At 42.5% G+C, this 15361-nt stretch overlaps 2 protein-coding genes and 1 long non-coding RNA gene across 5 annotated transcripts in view; 1 reads left to right on the top strand and 2 right to left on the bottom strand.

Moving 5' to 3' along the window:
* The window catches only part of NECAP2 (NECAP endocytosis associated 2), a 69331-nt gene that overhangs the window by 21228 nt on the left and 32742 nt on the right, over positions 1-15361 (bottom strand). The window contains exon 1 of one of the 2 annotated variants that reach the window (XM_029577743.1): positions 35-2812. The exons of the other annotated variant lie outside the window; for it this stretch is intronic. Coding sequence (XP_029433603.1) covers positions 35-126 — 92 coding nt within the window. The 5' untranslated portion in view covers positions 127-2812. Of the gene's footprint in view, positions 1-34; positions 2813-15361 lie in introns of those variants that run through there. 2 annotated transcript variants of the gene reach the window in all.
* On the top strand, positions 188-5428 carry LOC115076392. The gene is made up of 3 exons (XR_003852744.1): positions 188-239; positions 2805-2960; positions 4650-5428. It is a non-coding gene; the product is annotated as an uncharacterized LOC115076392 (long non-coding RNA).
* Positions 6368-15361, bottom strand: part of SZRD1 (SUZ RNA binding domain containing 1) — a 41753-nt gene continuing 32759 nt past the window's right edge. For both annotated transcript variants that reach the window (XM_029577747.1, XM_029577746.1), the window contains exon 4: positions 6368-7765. In XM_029577747.1, coding sequence (XP_029433607.1) covers positions 7663-7765 — 103 coding nt within the window. In that variant the 3' untranslated portion in view covers positions 6368-7662. The remainder of the gene's footprint in view (positions 7766-15361) is intronic.

The raw sequence follows: 15361 nt of genomic DNA on the forward strand, positions 1-15361 counted from the left end.
AAACAAAAAAAACATCCCCGGCCTCTCTCCTCACCTATAGCCACGATTCGTAGCCCTCGGCGGGATCCGGTAAACGTGAACTTCCGGCTTTACGCAGAGCACCGACTCATAATCACTTTCCGCCATGTTCCACTATAAGCCACCCGCCCGGAAGTCCGGTTTGGTCACGGGACCGGAAGTGGTCGGTGGACATCTTTGCTTTGGGCATAAAGGATATTGCGAAGTCCCGACCCTAGCAGGTATAACATGGGGGAAAAAATGGAAGAAAGTAGCAATAATCTGTATCCGTTCAAGTCCACGTCAACCCCGAATAATAATCGCTCCTCAATCTCTGGAGATAGCAGGACATCGCTCAGCTGCAGCTCAGTGTTTCATAATCTTTTCAAGCGCAAAGCACAAGTCTCCCCTGCACAGACAAGGCGAGGACTCCTATGGTCAAAAGAACTAGGGCCATATGGAAAGCCCCACCCAACTCTTCCACATTTTTAAATAAAGGAAAAGAGGGAGAGTTGAAGACGCACATTCACTCATCACAGTGGGCCAGTTCCCGCTGTATACAAGTTCAAGCTAAGTGGGAAGTTGGTATAGTGTAGGTTTCAGTTTATTATAACACATTTCTAACATACACCAACGTAGAGTACATAAATCTAAAAAAAGAGTAGGGGGAGTAGCTCACCTTAGCTCTTCCACTGTTGCTGCTCCCAAACATAAGGCCAAAATAATAAGAGACTTGCTCATATTCAGGCCAATAGGGTAAAGGTGCACTGGAAAACAAGCGCTCAGTATTGAGCACCTGCTTTCCTAATGCATGCCCAGCCACCGCCTGGGCACTCCATGCCATATTTAAATAAGAGGTCACACTGAAAAGGATGCACTAGGGGCAATAGCTCACCCCTAGTACCTCCTTAGCAGCAGAGGGGGGCTGTCAATGGATTTAGAAAATAGATGCTCAATTTTACAAAAATCCATTTTCCTAACCTGACCCTGGAGCACATTTAAAAAAACGTTTTTTTTAACCTTGTTGTTGCTCCAGCTTAATATTGCCACGATAATTACCGCAGAGAATATACCAAAAAGCACTATTTTCTGCTTTTCTGTACACATTTTTGGGCTGCTCAGACATTAATGCCTGCCCTTGGACAGGTGCTAATTCCTAGGTGTAAAAGGTGCAGTTCAGGCACACATTTTTTCTGTATGCCAGGTCCATAAGTAATAGCCACATCCAGATCATTTGCATGGGATGAGAAGTATTGGTTTCAGGTGGTTTGGACGTGCATTTTGAATGCACTAAAATTGTAGAAGGGGTACAGAACACATACCCAACCATGGGTAAAACAGTGCACATAGCTGAACACACTTTATACTATATCAGCCTGATTGAGCACAGTTTTCCTAACATACGCACAGCACCTGTGTGCCTGATGCAATATTCTAATGAGAATGAAAGCAGAATGCAAAGTTAGGGAGAAATTAGTTTTGAGTGACAGAAACCCAATTGCCTCCGGCACACAGTCATCTAACTTATACAAAAGTGCATCGCTTACATAATGTTCTAGAAATCTGCAATCCCTGTTTACCAAAAGTAAAGGAATCACCCATGTTGGGTTTTTTTAAAGTGGGCTTTAGCTAATCAGTGGGCTTCCCTCCACTCATCCCTATATATATTTTTATTTTTTGTTCTAACCCCACACAACTCAGTCTTATACTAATCTCTCTAAACAACCCTATCATACAAGGGGCACATTTAGTGCAACACAAAGGACTACATTGTTTGTGGGCCTTTGCTCTGCAAATAAACTATACTCCACCTCCAGAGCTGGAGTTAATTTTTGATTGTAAACAAAAATATGTATATATGAGTAGGGGGCCCAGCCTTTAGGGATGCTTTCCTGTATCAGGCTATAATAGCTAATGGCTTCATTTGCATGCAATTTAAATGTGATAGGCACTTTCTAATTCGCTTTGGTTAGGACACCTATTCCCGCAGCGGACGCTATGATTGCATGCCCAAAAACACACGTCCATAACAAAACCGCTGGGCTAGAAAGGCCTATGCCCAATCAGAATGAATCATGTCCATGGCTCAGTACACACACTCCCCACCTCACAGTGGGGATAAGATAAAAGCTAGGACTAAAGAAAAGACTCAGGAGGACGAAGATGAGATGCAATGTGCACCATAGCTATCCATGGCCTGCCTGCTGCCCATCAGTTACACCACAGCTTCTTCCTCCACCCCTGCCCAAAAAGGAGCTTATTCAGTATAGTCCCTACACAATTTTCTACAGCTTCTCATTACTATAGCACTACTCAAGGTACAGCCTATAAATAGCTTTCAGGTAATTTATTACAGTAAATAGTTAAAATCAACAAAGTTATGCCAGGAAGAGCCAGGCATTAAGATTTAAAAGTAGCTTGAAAAACCTGCATTGTTAGATGAGGCATGACACAGTAACTCAGGAAGACTGTTCCAGACAGACTGCAGCAAAATGGTGCTCCCAGGGTCACTCAATGTTTCAGTGCAGCCAAGCTACAATGCCTTATTGCCTTCCTTGTGAGACTGTACAGTTAATGCCTCATTAAGGAAGAGAGATTTTTACAGCCTCAGCAATCTACCCCTGGAGAGGTTTTTAGTAGTATAGGCAAGTCTACCACGTTGCAGCACAGTGGAGAGACTACAAACACATAGACCACCATGCTACCATATGCAACCTTCCCAAGGAGGGAGGCAAGCAACATCAACAGTGCCTAGAAGCAGCAAAAACCAACTTCTTCACTGGTGTTGTCCTCTGCCTCTTTCACAGGTCCACGCCAGCTCTCTTACTTGTTGCTTTGTCAGGCCCATAGCCTAGAGCAAGACGACCAAACAGAAAAGATGGAAGACTTAAGTAGGGGCAGAGACTAAGGGTGGATGCCAGATGGTAAGAAAACCTGAGAAGGAAGACGCTTTGGAGAAAGAGGTAAGGGAAATGGAGGGCTGGGGAGAAAAATTTAAAGGAGAGACAGTGGGTGAGATAGACAGAGAGCTGGGGAACTGGTGAGACATGAGGGTGGGACGAGATGTGAAGACTTGCTGAGGCATGGAGAGGCACATTAGAAGATAAGTGGTGAGGGGAGGAATAGAGGCAGAAAAAAAGAGCAAAGTAATAGGGAAGAGCTAGATGACATCATACAAAGAGAAAGTAAGAGTCATGGAAGGTGTTGCAGCCTGTGGGCTGATCCCGCAAACTGCCACCCATAGCTCTGGGCTGGGCTGGCCACTCTGCCTCTGATTGTGACAGGATGCCGCCAGCCCCAAGCAGTTGTGCTCCTCCTTGGGTACATGCACTCCTGTTATATTTAAAAGGCCCGCAGCAGGAAAAGCCTCACATACTCAGCCCTATAAAAGGGCCCCCTCTGCCTCAACAACAGGTCCAGCTACCGAGCATAGTGCATGCTGCTTTCCAAGCCTATTCCAGTCCTAGGCTTCAGCCTGCCCAACCTATCCATTCCTCACTACACTACCTGATTTGACAAATCTATCAGCCACGTCTACTGTACCTTTCTTAAATTCTTCATTGGTAGAGCATTTGTTATGCCTACTCCCTACACAAAGAAGATCCACATTTAGTGTGAACACTCATATTCTCTAACAGACCACTTGATTCAACACAGTCTTAGGAAACATTGGCCTATATTACAAGCTACTCTTGTGTTTAATAGCAGACCTGTATTTGCCTGCACGAGGCGCAAGAACATTAGGGATCATTCAATTTTTTCAGAATTTGAACTGGTGACCTTGAGATAGAACAAATGGGACATTTCCAGTGCAGCCAGTATTCAGTCTGTAAACAATACCGATGATACTATTCACTTACCACAGAGGCAGCGGATGGCAAGGATAAGGTCTGATTCTGCTGCCATGGGGGTTGTTTACATAGTATAGTGGCCATCTGCATTAATATATGTAGGCAAAAATCACAAGAAAACTGCGTCAAAGAATGACTGAACATGGTTTTTGTTTGAAGTGCGAACACGTTGAAGACCCCCTAGTGTCCCATTGTTTGTCAACCTCCCACAGGTTTGAAGATGTGCAGTTTGCTATATTAGAGAAAGCACGTCCACAAATGAGGGATGGCGATTTGGATCGAGATTTAGTGCACAGAGAGCCATTTTGGATTTTTAAATTGCAGACTGTGGCACCAGAGGGGCTTGCATAAAGAAACTGATTGGCCTGTATTAATATAATGAAGTGCATTAAACATTTATTTATTTACATTTGACCACTTTAATTTCGGTTCTCATGAAGATTAGTGTGATATGTGATTTAAGACAGTGATTTGTACATTAAAAGATACAAAGAGGAGGGATTTTAGTGAGAAATATGAATCAGATAGATTGGTCCCTTTACATCATGCGATTGGTTCTTTTAAGTTTTAAGCAAAGCTGGTACAGTTGTTCCATTGGATTACAATGTAAAAATGTTGATTGGTGGAGAAACCTCTTGATATCCCTTTAAATGTGAAGGGAAAGTTTCCCATTGGTTACACCATTTTTAGCGTTGCTTGGGAGAGGCATTGAGCCCCATAAAAGGTATGTTAAAATGGTTTGCAGTTTTATGGGGGGCTTTGAAGAGATAGAGATCGACACTCATGTTTTTATATTTGCAGAGTAATCCCCCTGAAGCAGGCACAAAGGTGCCGAAACAGCAGCCATGTCGGGATTTTTGTGAAAACAGTTTGGAGGGCGGTGCTGGCCTGAAGTGGAAGTTATTACACTTAAGTTCTAATAAACTATACAAATTTATTTTAAGAATGTATAGAAATAGTAAACAAGATTTTGAGCAAGACAAGAATAATTTAAAAAGGTGATTGTTGATGATTAGAAGTCCAACGCGTTATATGGCTGCAGAATTTTCTGTACTGACGACTGATCAATCCCGTTTGGTACAATTGAAAGTTCTTATAGAAAGATTTGTTTTTCATTTCTAGGTTTCACCTCTAGTAGTGTCTCATTATACAGTCAATTAATCAAACCCAGCTGCAGCTCACACCTCTTTTGAGGTCCTTAAGCTCAGCAGTGTTTGAGGGCCTAACTGGGGTGTGGGAGGTGGGGGTGGCACAGCTAAATGGTTGAATCTGCTGAGTCTGGGAGGATTTACCAAGTGAGAAGATCCAGAACTCTAGTTTGGGGACCCGAGGCTCAGGCTCCCCATATCAGAAAGCTTCTACCTTTTTATTTCTTTAATTAAAGGTTAGAGGTGTCAGTTAAAACTTAACCTTTTTCTGCTATTTTAACTTCTGTAGTTAAAACTTAACTACCCTTTTAGCCCTTTACTGAAATTTTTTTGACATGCTGAATTTTTATATATATATATATATATTTTTTAAACTAGCATGTGAAGTGCATCTTACTTATATCATAAGTAAACTTTTTTTTTTAGCATAGTAGTTAAACGAAAGCACTAAAAAACTCAGTGCTGATTTTTACTGTACTGTTATTAAAGCTGTTCAAAATCAGTTAATTATGAAATGCCAACTACAGAAGAGTTAATCTTTATCTAATTATCACGGTACATGAAACATGTAGAGAATATATGTATATAGATATTTTAATTGATAAACTGAGCATTGAAGAACTTGGAAATGGACAATCCAAAGTTAGAACCATGATGGCAGAAAGATCATATGGCCCTTCCATCCAATTAATTTAGCATGATTTCCTTAGAGATCCCTTGGATTTAATCACATGCTTTCTTGAATTCAGGTACCGTTTTGTCTCCACCACCCTCTCTGTAAAGAAATATTTTCTAACATTACTTTCACCTTCATACATGATCTCTCGTTCTAGAGCCTCCTTTCCATTGAAAAAGACTCACCTGTGCATGGAAACCTTTGAGATATTTGAAGGTCTCTATCATATCTTCCTTATCTCGCCTTTCCTCTAGGGGATGCATGCTTAGATCTTTTAAGTCTATTCCGATATGCTTTAGCACAAAGACCACTGACCAATTTAGTAGCCACTCTCCGGACCGACTCCATCCTGTTTTTATCCTTTTGAAGGTGCGATCTGCAGAATTGTACACAGTATTCCAAAGACTCTATGCTACTTTCTCCTCCTCAATGGTGACGTTCGCCAAGAGTTAGCGGCAATTAAACAGACTCCGCTCAAGTCTGTGCTACATGATACAGGGGAGAGATGGTAGCATGGAACCTTAAAAAAACCATGGAATGCATTGCTAACATTTAGAAGGGGTGTAGGCGAAGTGCTTGTTCCGAGCAGCCCCACCGTCCAGCACTTTAAACAACCTAAGTTAAATATCAGTAATACAAAAGGGATGTTCCCACGACAGGAAAAAAACCCCCAAAAAAAAAAAACCAAAGAAAGATCCATTTCTAAAACTTTATTTAGCATGGTTTGTTTTGGATGTTATGATTTTTTAAAAGTAAATACTTCAGGTACAGCACTGGACTAGTACTGTGAACTGAAAGATGCTGTTTCACTTCCATCCCATAGCTGCATGGAAATCCCGGCTCTGTGCAGCAGCACCACCGTATGGACAGGCTCATTCAGTTTCCCACCACATCTGTTAAGTCTCCGGGACAGCACAGTCTTCTTGCCGCATTTTCCCTTAGACTCATGTCAGACTGGATCAGCAAAATACTGAAACTAATCTATTTCTAGCTTGCAAACCAAGAGCACCATTGTCCTCTACCTTCTGCCCATGTTCTTTGCTGGAGCTATGCCAGCAGAGAAGCAAGTGTGGATGAGATCGTAAACCTATAGCTGTGTCTAGGGCTCCTGCTCTCACACGACCCTGTCTCCTCAAAACCAAGAATCCTGATCATGCCAACTGAGGACTGGGCAACCTCATGACAGGTGCACTTCCAGCAATAAGAAACTGCTTAGCTCTGCTTGTTCCCAGATTAAGTGTTGGCCCTTTCTCTGGATATTTTGTAGTAACAGCGGCAGGAACATAAGGCCAAAAGCTAACGGCCAGTCCTACTAGTTAATCTCTCATTGTAAGAGCAATTAAACCTTTGTATTTCATGTTATGTTTTTAGATGATAAAACTACCTTTCTCCAGTAAAAGTTATGAATTTGTCTGAAACCAACCAAAAAAAAAAAAAAACCACACATCTTGTCATTCACTTTGTAAATCCGACTGAAAGAAAAGTTAAAAAAAAAACCAAACAAAAAAAAAACCACCAAACAAACCATATAAACCCTTTAAATTCTCTCTCAAAAAATGAGGGTGACGTGCACATTTGAAATTTAAAAAAAAAATGAATAGAGGTGGGAAACTATAACAGCCCTCCCCAAAAAATTAATTGGTATCATGAACATTATTGCTGGCTCTAACTTCAACAGAAGTGATACACACACACGCGCGCACACACACATACACACACATTCACTCTCTCCATGTTTTCAAGGTGTCCTTGATGCCCCCCCCATGTTCCTCTTGCAGTGACTTGGGACAGCCTTATCGATGTACCAGTCAAAGTGGGTGGATCGGGGGGGTCACAGTGCATGGGATTTAAGGTCACAGTGGGCAGAGCAAAGGGGCTCACAGTGCAAGTTAACTAGGTCATTCCCTATGCTCAAGTCCATTTGTCCGCCACGGCAGTGCAACCCGGGGCAGACGACCCTGCGTCCTGCAGCATGATTACTTCCCCGCATCTATCTGCGTTGCGTGAAGCCTTGTGATCCATCAGGACCCAGAGGCTGCCGTATCACATTGTTGGGCAGCTTGCTGTCTTCTGGCTGAGAAATCCTGGTCGGCCTGCGGGAAGAACAAACAGCACTTAATAGAGAACAGTAGCATTGTCTAAACAGAAAGAAGGCCTTCTCTAACCCTTAAATATATATATTTGATTGTGAATCTTAGATTAGTGAATCTTTTGTTCCCTTCAACTGTACTGTGCCAACTTGTCTAACAATTGCCATTGCTGTCAGAGTTATTCTTACACATGTGCAGCTTTTCCCAAAACGTTTCACTTGAGAGATGTAATGAGTGTTTCAGAATTGGGTTTTAGTTACTGAAGCCAGACCTGGAATGGTGGAAACTCATTTCTCTTCCCCCTTAGCACAGAACTACTGTAAGCTGTACTACGTCTGATCTCAAGGCCAACTTAACTTGTCTACATCTGTAATTATAAACATTGAAGGACTTATTTTAAACTTAATTCTTCTCAATAACATGCTGTAGAGGGTTCTTGGGAGCATCTTGTTATATCATCTTACGAAAACAATTCTCTCCAAGTGACAGAGTTTGCAAAAGCCCCTTGACAAGAAATTGGCAGTACCTCACTGGTTAATTCGGACTTCTCTGTAATTTCTGTTTGCCCCAAAGATAGCACTTTAGTTAAGGTGACCTGGCACATGGCACAGCTTCTCCAAATTCTAGCCCTTGACATTATATCTGACAACTGGAAGGTGGCCGGGGCATCGCCAATTTAAAAATAAATGTGATCTTGGAATTTACAACCAGTGAGCCTCATGTTGGTGCTGGGAAAAAAATGGTACAAATGATTGCTAAAAACAGAATTGCTCAGCCTATGCTTAAGGGGGAAGAGCTAGCATGGATCTTAAAAACTGAAAGGAGCAGCTGCAAAAGTTAACTAAATCAGTCTCCCTTTTGAAAGTTAAATGCTATCGCAGTAGAATTCCTTAGTGTCCTCCTGCCAGTTATCAAGTTAAATGCGATCATGTTATGGTAACTCTTGCTAAGTGGCCCTAAACACCATCACCTCTCACACCAAATCCTGTGTTCCATTAAGGATAGGTCTAAAATACTTCTCCTTTGTCCCGCTGCTCCATGAATCAGTAATTTATTTACCTCCTCAGCATATCCCAATGTGACATTCACCCAGTCAATATTGGGATAACTGAAATCATCCATTAATACTGTTGCTAATTTTGTTAGCATTTCATTGTCCGTCTGTCTGGACAGTAGTACACCCCCTCTGCTATTCTATTCCCCTTCTCATATGGGATTTCTATCCATAAAAATTATACCATGCCCTGTGTTTCCCGTAAAACTTTTAATCCTGTTTAATTCCATGCCTTTAACATATAGCATTGTCCCTCCACCTATTTAATCCATCCTATCATTTATAAATTAGTACCCTAGTATTTATCCTCCTTCCAGCAGATCTCTGAGATGCGAATTATATCTACCTCTTCATCCGGTGCTATACACTAACTCTCCCATTTATTTTTTAGACTAACATTTGTATACAGACATTTCAAAATATGTTTTCGTTTGTATTAAGAACCTGCTTATCAGTAGACAGGGGAGTAAATCTGGAATTTTTCTGTTCTGTCTGCTTTTAACTTAAAGGCACCTGAGCTACTTTAGCATTTATTGCAACCTCTCTATCGGGATTCCCTGACTTCTCTGTTTTGTTAGTATCCTTCAAAGATACATAGTTCTGAACCACATGCTCCTGAGTGACTGTCTGCCTGCTTTCCCACTTTTTAAAGATGAGTGCCAGCTGCCTGGTTCCACCCTAGTTGATTGAGAGAGTGCAGTTACTAAATCAAACTCCAAGGAATTTTGCATTCTATATTTGAGATTTAGTTTTCTTGCAACTGGGGCACAGGAAATAGGATTTTCCCACATTAGTGTGAGCAATTTTTGTAGAATGTCATGGACTGGGATAGCTGCTGGCTCAGACATTATATCCAAAATTTAGAGGAGGCCGAAGACCTTAGCACAGAGATCTTAGTCCTTATGCACATTAATTCTAAGTGCTTTCTCCAATTTGCCAGAAGCCTGGAGTAGGAAAGGTCTTCTGCTTCTAGAGGCTCTGGAAGGGGGTCAGAGAGGATCCCTGTTGATCCCACTTCAAAGCCCAGAAGTGAGGGAACACTAATCCAGAAGCTCAATGATGAAGACGATGACTGACGGGGGGAGGCGAGAAGGTCCTTGGTTACGTCAGAGTATATTCCTTGGGAACATTTGACTGGCCAGACTCAACTGCAAGGGAATGCAGTTGGCTAGAACCACTGTATGGAAGTTCTATTGGTGTATCAGCACAAGCCAGTGATACTGGGATGACTCTTCATAGGAGTAAATCTGATATTCTGGAGACGTTGGACAGTATCCTCCATTATCCTTAGCCAAAGAGGTAACGAAATCCTTCAACAACTCACTACATAGTCAAGGGGCTAACGACTTCCATTCTGGCCTGAGTGGTGATCATCATTTTCTGATATTTGTATGGAATCCAGTACATCTTCCAGGCTCTGCAAAATCTGCATTGGAGACAGATTAGATGTGAAGGGTACTAGAGAGCAAATGGAATCTGGGGGCTCCAGACATGATCCATATTTCATTAAATTTTGTTGGTGCAAGCACCCTGGTAATTGGTGAGGTAGGGATATCATATCCCCTTCTGCCCTTGTTAGTATTCTCGTTAAGCCAGCATACAGCTGCATGGAACACATTGCAGCGTGACGTGTTGATGTAACTGCTTTAATGACCAAGGGTGTTGAGGATCAATGTTCCGGGGCTTGATACATCAACAGTGCTGATGCAACCGAGACTCTGTGCTTCTTCGGTGTCAACTGATCTGGTGATACCATGAAGTGGTACCTCTTTTTCTTTAATACATGCTGCTTCTATTTACTTGATCCATAGTTTCTTGTTCAACTCCATTCTTGGGGAGGGAGATGAGGCTGTGCTTCAGGAAGAGGACCAGCTGCAGCTTCTGAAAATCTTATGCAGTTCCTCCATTTTCCAGGGCCTCAATCTTTGAATATGTGGGGACATCTGTCCACAGACTTAACAGATGGCCTGGTCATGGTGCAGTCCTAGGCATCTGTAGCACAAGTCATGTCCATTTAGTGGACATTATCCTACTGCAAATGCAGTCCTTGAAACCACTTCCTATCACTTTCTTTTTACTAGACATTTTGAAGAAAAATTGATTTTTTTAAATTTAAAGTAGCACTGAGAAGTGTTTGGGGGGGGGGGGGGGGGGGGGGGAGTGGCTGCTGAGGCAGCAAGGCAACTTTTAAGGAACAAAGTTAAAAGATTTTCACAGAAAAAAGATGGAGGAGGTGCTTATGAGGCAACCCTTGCGCAGGAAACTCCTGCACAGCTCAATAGAGTGAAAGCTCCATTAGCTAAGAGAAACAGGTATGCTTGCGGCCCCTGGGTGACACCGCCTATATCATGGCTAATTCCACCCTGCTTGTCCATTGAGAATTCTTTGCAGTCTTATATTTTTCATACTGCATGCAATACAAAAAGATACTGAGTTTGGATAATAAAAGGCCAAAGACGAGAAGTATTGATTGGAATCTGAACAGACATCTAGGAGCTGCTGATTCTAACAAAAATACCTATAACCATCTATTAATTACCAGACATGACTATATATGGTCAGTATCATACAGCCTGAATATCCCTATGGGACACTGAACATGATGTCCTTTTATGGGGGATTTGAACATACAAGATCCAGTCAAACAAGTGCAAAAAGAAAAAAAACCCTCTACATTTTCAGTGCTGTTTCTGGAGCAGAAATCTCCCAACTCATTGAAAATACTTTTAACTTGGCCAGCTAGCAGAAATCTCTAATTGTATCAATGCAGAAAGTGAGAATAAAGAAATCTAAGGCTACACTCCACTTTACTCTGTTTCCCTTTAATGATTATGAGATATTATAAATTTGCATACATACACAGGTATTAATATCTGAAGACTAAATATGTAGCTTGTTTTGAAAATCTATTGAAATGAATTGTTTAATGTGCTGTTAACATTTTGTGCTGAAGGGTGCCCTCTAGTGCCATATATAGCAACCAAATTCAAACTATTTTTAAATAAAATGCATACTACAAGATATGAAATGTATTACAAATAAACTGATAGAAAGAATGAGCAGATATATCACAGAAGAGAAACTCAGCCAACTGAATGGATCCTCCCTCTTGTGATGTTCAAACAGAAAAAACGTTTCCATTTAAAGCTGTAGGGTCTTCTTGCTGTGAGACTATCTTCCTTCACGTTTAGTGAAAGGAGAACAACCTGTACCACTCAGAGTACCAGAGACTGAAGTTTGGTGTGAAGACGTATTCTGCTATAACTGTGTTGAGATCTGGGAAGATCTTCAGACATACTAGCTGAACAATGACTAGGCATAGAAGTTATTGAAATAAAATTTGACTTGATCAATGGGGGAGGGAGTTTAGCATAACTGCCCCTGGTCCCTTCTTAACTTTAAGATTACTTGGGATACAAGTACTATCTGTAGAAAAAACATACATCAGCCCTTGATTCCATGGAATGCAAAAAGATCTTGGGTACTTGCCAGGTTCTTATGGCCTGGATTGGCCACTGTTGGAAACAGGATGCTGGGCTTGATGGATCCTTGGTCTGACCCAATATGGCATGTTAAGTGCGACACGAGAGAGTCGGGTGCTGTAGAGCGAGAATCTGTAGTTGAACAGAGCTGCAAAGCGGTCTACTTGCAGCATTACCCAAAGTCTAGAGAGAAACTGCATTATGCTGGGATGTAGTGACCACTCAAAAGGTTGGACATGACAACTCAGTGAGTTCGCCAAGATATAGCCTTTATCTGGGAGATGAATGCCCAAGAAATATCATCCTTGTGATCACCCAATTCCATATCCTTCACACTTCCTTACATTGCTTTGAGGATTCTGTTTCTCCTTGTTTGTTGATGTAATACAATACATTTGGATCTGTAGTACCGTTCTTATTAACCACAGTTCACACATTAGAAGAGCTCTGAATGTGGCTCTCGGATCTATGTAGAGCCCTTGCTCCTGTATGTTACAAGATCCTTCAGAGCAAACAACGTTGAGATGCGGTCCCCAGCCTTGAGTAAAGACCATCTTTAGTCAACACTTGAGACTGCAAAGGATGAAAGGGTTGACCACAAAGAAGATTTGAAGGTTGGGTCCACCACCTCAATGAACAAATGAGAAGCCCAGAGAGTTGTATTCAGCCACTGGCTGTGAGTGGTGGTTCCAGCTAAGCTTCAAGTCCATTGAGTGATATGAACTGTGGCCATCATGTGGCTTAACATCTCCCTAAAATTTCTGACCAATACTGTGAGTGGACAAAGAGTGAATTATGCAAAAGTGTTCATTCTTTGAAGAGGAAGGAACCTCCTTCCCTTCTGGTTATCTAAATATGCATCTATGATGTCCAATTGATGAGTGTGGACTTTTGGAAACTAACAACAAATCCCAGAGAGGGTGGTATGGAGAGTGTAATAAGTGGATTAGCTCGCTTCTCGCCTGGACCTGCTTGATATTAGACAATCATTTAAACAGGGAAAAATGAAAACATTGTTTTTCATGATATATGAAGCTACAACTGCTAGGCACTTGGTAAAAACTCTTGGAGCTGCAACCAGGCCAAGGGGGAGTATTCAGCATTGATAATGTTGATCTGCCACAATGAAATCTTAGAGATTTCCTGTAACTGATGTGAATGGTGATGTGTGTGCAAGCATCCTTTTAGATCTGGTGTGGTCAGACAATCATTGATTTCCAGATGTGGAAGGATGTGATGGCATAGTCTGCCAGGGGGGTGACTGGGAGACTAAGTTGGCCATTACACTGGCAAGGTGAATCAGGTTCCAACTGGAACAGTGGCAGGACATTTTCTGCCTTAGGTTGAACCCTTGGGCGCTAGCAGCCAGGAGGGTTTAAGTAGTAGGCCCCAAACCAAGACAGCTGTATTAAGCACACATGAATATTGTAAACAGGAAGACCAGGTGAGACAAATCAGCAGATCTGGAGAAGTAAGGAATACACTGGATTCTACACAGTGAGATGAACACTGGAAGCAGGACTCCAGCAAGGGGGCCAGAGAATGAGAACCAAGCTCTGCCATTCTACTGATTAGAAACCTGTTAATTATATATGCCCAGACAGGAAACAAGATGGTCACCAGCAGATAATACAGACCAAAGAATTGGGAAGACTGACCAGCTAGTCTCCAAAGCCACAAAGGCCCCTGCTGGTGGGAGGTGGGGACTACCTATCAGGATTACAGATGCCTAGAGAATTCATTTTGAATTCTTGAGAAATTTGTTTAGGTTTCTTAAATCCAGAATGGGATGCAAAGCCCCCTAGACTTCTTCGTGATAAGGAAATATGGAATAAACCCTTTGCTCTTTTCCATCATTGGGACTGGTTCTATTGCACTGGCCACAAACAGATACCACACCAAAAGTGAGATTCAAATGACAGAGGAGGCAGCATTCTTCCGTGTCCTTGTACTTACCTAGGAATGACAACGAAATTGACTGATTCAAATGAAACTCAGACTACCCTGGGCAAGAAGGATGGATAAGTTTGAAGCTGTAACGCTCCTGGAGTCATCTGGAGGAACTGTTCACGACCAGACAATGCCTGTAAGTTCAGAGATAAGACGTGCCGAGCGTATAGCCACCAGGAACACTGTTTTAAAGGTTAATAAACGCAAGGAAAGACTGTGCAGTGGCCAAAAGGAGGGCCCCTGCCAAAAGTTCTAATACAAGATTAAGATTCCACAAGGGAACCGGCCACCAAAGGGGTAGCTGGAGGTGCTTCATGCCTTTCAGAAAACGGGCCATGTCTGGATGAGCCAACAGGCGGGTTCCATTCACCTCTCCCCTGAAACAGGAGAGAACTGCTGCCTGGACCTTCAAGGAGTTAAGGGTCTATTCAAGCCATTCTGCAAAAATTCCAGAATTAGTGGGATTTTGACCACCCAAGGGGGTGGGGGATGGACGATACTGCTTCCTCTCACCAGGCCTTAAATACTCTCCAAACCCACACATATTCCAGGGACGTAGAGAACTTCTCAGCGCAGAGTAAGATGGCAATTACTGCCGCAGAATATCTTTGCTTCTCAGGTAAGCCCTCTCAAGGGCCAGACAGTAAGACAGAATCGAGTCGGATCCGCATGAAGGACCGGTCCCTGTGCTGTGGGAGGCACGGGGGGGGGGGGGGGGGGGGGAGGGTGTTCTCCACCAGGAGTCTCTGTATGTTCACATACCACGGATGCCTGGGCCAATCTGGAGCTACTAGTAGGACTAATCCACCTATGGTGCTCAATTCTGCAAATGACCTTGCCCAGCAGAGGCCATTTCTTCTGGCCAGGTCTGAAAGACAGTATTGATCCTCAGGGACCACTGATCTCTTCTGCGACTGAAGAATTGGGGAATCTTTACATTGTGAGATGCAGTCAACAAGTCTATGAACAGGAGACCCTAGCAATCTACTATCAGCTGAAAGGCTTTGGTCAACAATGCCCACTCTCTTGGATTCAGATTCTCCCTGCTTAGAAAGTCTGCTCTGATGTTGTCTTTTCCTGTGATGTGGGAGGCTGAGATCATCTGTAGATAGA

This window comes from Rhinatrema bivittatum, chromosome 15, assembly GCF_901001135.1.
Source record: "Rhinatrema bivittatum chromosome 15, aRhiBiv1.1, whole genome shotgun sequence".
Classification (NCBI taxonomy): Eukaryota; Metazoa; Chordata; class Amphibia; order Gymnophiona; family Rhinatrematidae; genus Rhinatrema; species Rhinatrema bivittatum.